The sequence below is a fragment of the Mus caroli genome, chromosome 6 (genome assembly GCF_900094665.2).
Source record: "Mus caroli chromosome 6, CAROLI_EIJ_v1.1, whole genome shotgun sequence".
NCBI lineage: Eukaryota > Metazoa > Chordata > Mammalia > Rodentia > Muridae > Mus > Mus caroli.
The window spans coordinates 93,120,085-93,122,081 of NC_034575.1; the positions used below are offsets into that span (position 1 = coordinate 93,120,085).

A 1,997-nucleotide genomic window follows, 5' to 3' on the forward strand; every position below is an offset into this window, starting at 1 on the left:
GAAGAGTGTTGGGGAAACTGAACTGGGGACAGAGTTTTACATTTATTTGTTCAGTGTGTGAAACCAGAAAACAAAGCTTAAGGCAAGATTAGGTCTTCGAGGTAGCTAATTAGCATCCTCACGGATACCAGGGTTTAACTTTGCCTNTTGAAAAATGTGGTACAAAATTATAGTAACCACACGTNCACTTAAACCATCCCTATTCTTCAGACCCATGTTGTTTTGTAATCTAAAACACAACAGATCATCAATGAAAATAGCATTCAAGAAAGCATATTCCATTTCAGACAACCTGCCCTTAAAAATAAATTATACAGCACTATTCATGTCTCAGATTTCGCCNGGGGCGGGGGATAATGAGTATCTTTTTATTTGAAACGTATTTGATCTTAAGTTTAGTAACTCCAGCTCTGGGGTCTGAGCTTCCCAACAGCAAGGTGCCACAGAGAATGAAATAAGATCACGATATACCTACAGTCATACATAAACTAAGATATTCAATGATTCAACTTAGGTCCGGAGTTTTCAACCATGTACATCTAAAGCCAGAAACCACAGAGTGAANTCTTTTTCATCCAAAGGTTTGCCCCCAGTGTCCGTTGCTACACACGTAAAAATGCTCCAGACTCCCTCAGACTTAAAAGACACAAGCAACCGAATAATCCTGGAAAGAGTAATTTCNGTTCATCTGAAAGACCTGGTGCTGCAAAAAGGGCTACAGTTGGGAACTCTTGGAGCACAAATCCTCTGGGGACTCTGCCCNGTACAGTCTGTGCCTCACCTGGAGAAAGTTACTTATGCATTCTGAGTTTCGGTTAGCTCCTCTGTAGAACACGGGGACTACCGTCCCTGACTCGGGTTGTTTTGAGACGGCGAACTTTTTGTAAATAAAGTCTTTTGTGTTCCTTAGACGCTTCCCGCGGGGCTCCGGGACTGGGGATTTACAAGGCTCCGACCTAGGGCGCCAAGGCGGAAGACGCCTAGCAATTGGGGATCTGGGGCTGTGCTCCTGACTCTGTAGCCTGGGGCCAGGGCCGGAGCTCGAGCTGACACCTGAGGTCAGCAGGACCCGCACCNGGGCCGAGGCGTGCGGGACTGGGGTCCGACGGCAGGCAGGCGCGACACCCGGGGACCCGCTTACCCGGCTCGCCGTACGGGATGGCCTCGGCCCAGGCGCTCGGCTCCTCCTCCTGGATGTCCAGGACCCTGTCGATGGACTTCTGGGCCTGGGACAGGGCCTGCTTGGCGAAGCTGGACAACTGCGAGGCATTGAACCAGCTCATGGCCCCTCCTCAGCGCCGGCTCCGGCCGGCTCCGGCGGCCTCAGCGGCGGCCCCGGCCCCACCGCCTCCCGCAGCCGCGCGGCGCTGCGAGCCTTCCGCACAGCTGAGCCGGGCCCCGCCGCGCATGCGCCGCCNTTCCACGTACACAACCACCAGATCCGGGAGCCGAGTTCCGCCCAGGCGGAAGGACGGAGGCGGTAGCGTGAAGCCACATCCGGGAGCGGAGCGGAGCCCTTAGTTACCAGCCGCCTCTGGGTTTCATGGCCGCTCTCAGCTGACGGACGCGATCTGCGCCGAGGCCCAGACCTCCGGGAGCGACCGGAGCCGCGTGTGCCTCTCTCTAATNCCGGCGGCTAGGCCTCACACTTATTTCTCTTGGTACTCAAAAAATAGTTGACCAGTTCTCGCCTGGCCTGGATGTCTATGCCTGACTTGATGGGNACGGTCCCCAGGTCCTGGAACATTTACAGATGAAACCACCNCCCTCCCAACCTAGTTCTGTCATCTGAATGGCGGTCATCAGCACACTCCTATGTTAAGAGGTGGGGCTTTAAGGAACTTTCTGGGTCACGANATGACTGTNACACCCACGGGAAAGAGATGAATGCCTTATTAAGAGGTGCCTATACCCTCTCAAGCATAACATACCAAGGTCACGCCTGCATGAACTAGAACTAGATGGCTCTCATCAGCTGTGCTCGTCTTGGACCTCCC

General features: G+C 53.6%; 1 protein-coding gene across 1 annotated transcript in view; it reads right to left on the reverse strand.

The window, feature by feature from the left end:
* Positions 1 to 1,379, reverse strand: part of Tmf1 (TATA element modulatory factor 1) — a 21,411-nt gene extending 20,032 nt beyond the window's left edge. The window contains 1 exon segment of the mRNA XM_029478797.1: positions 1,142 to 1,379. Coding sequence (XP_029334657.1) covers positions 1,142 to 1,283 — 142 coding nt within the window. The 5' untranslated portion in view covers positions 1,284 to 1,379.
* Between the last annotated feature and the right edge of the window lie 618 nt (positions 1,380 to 1,997).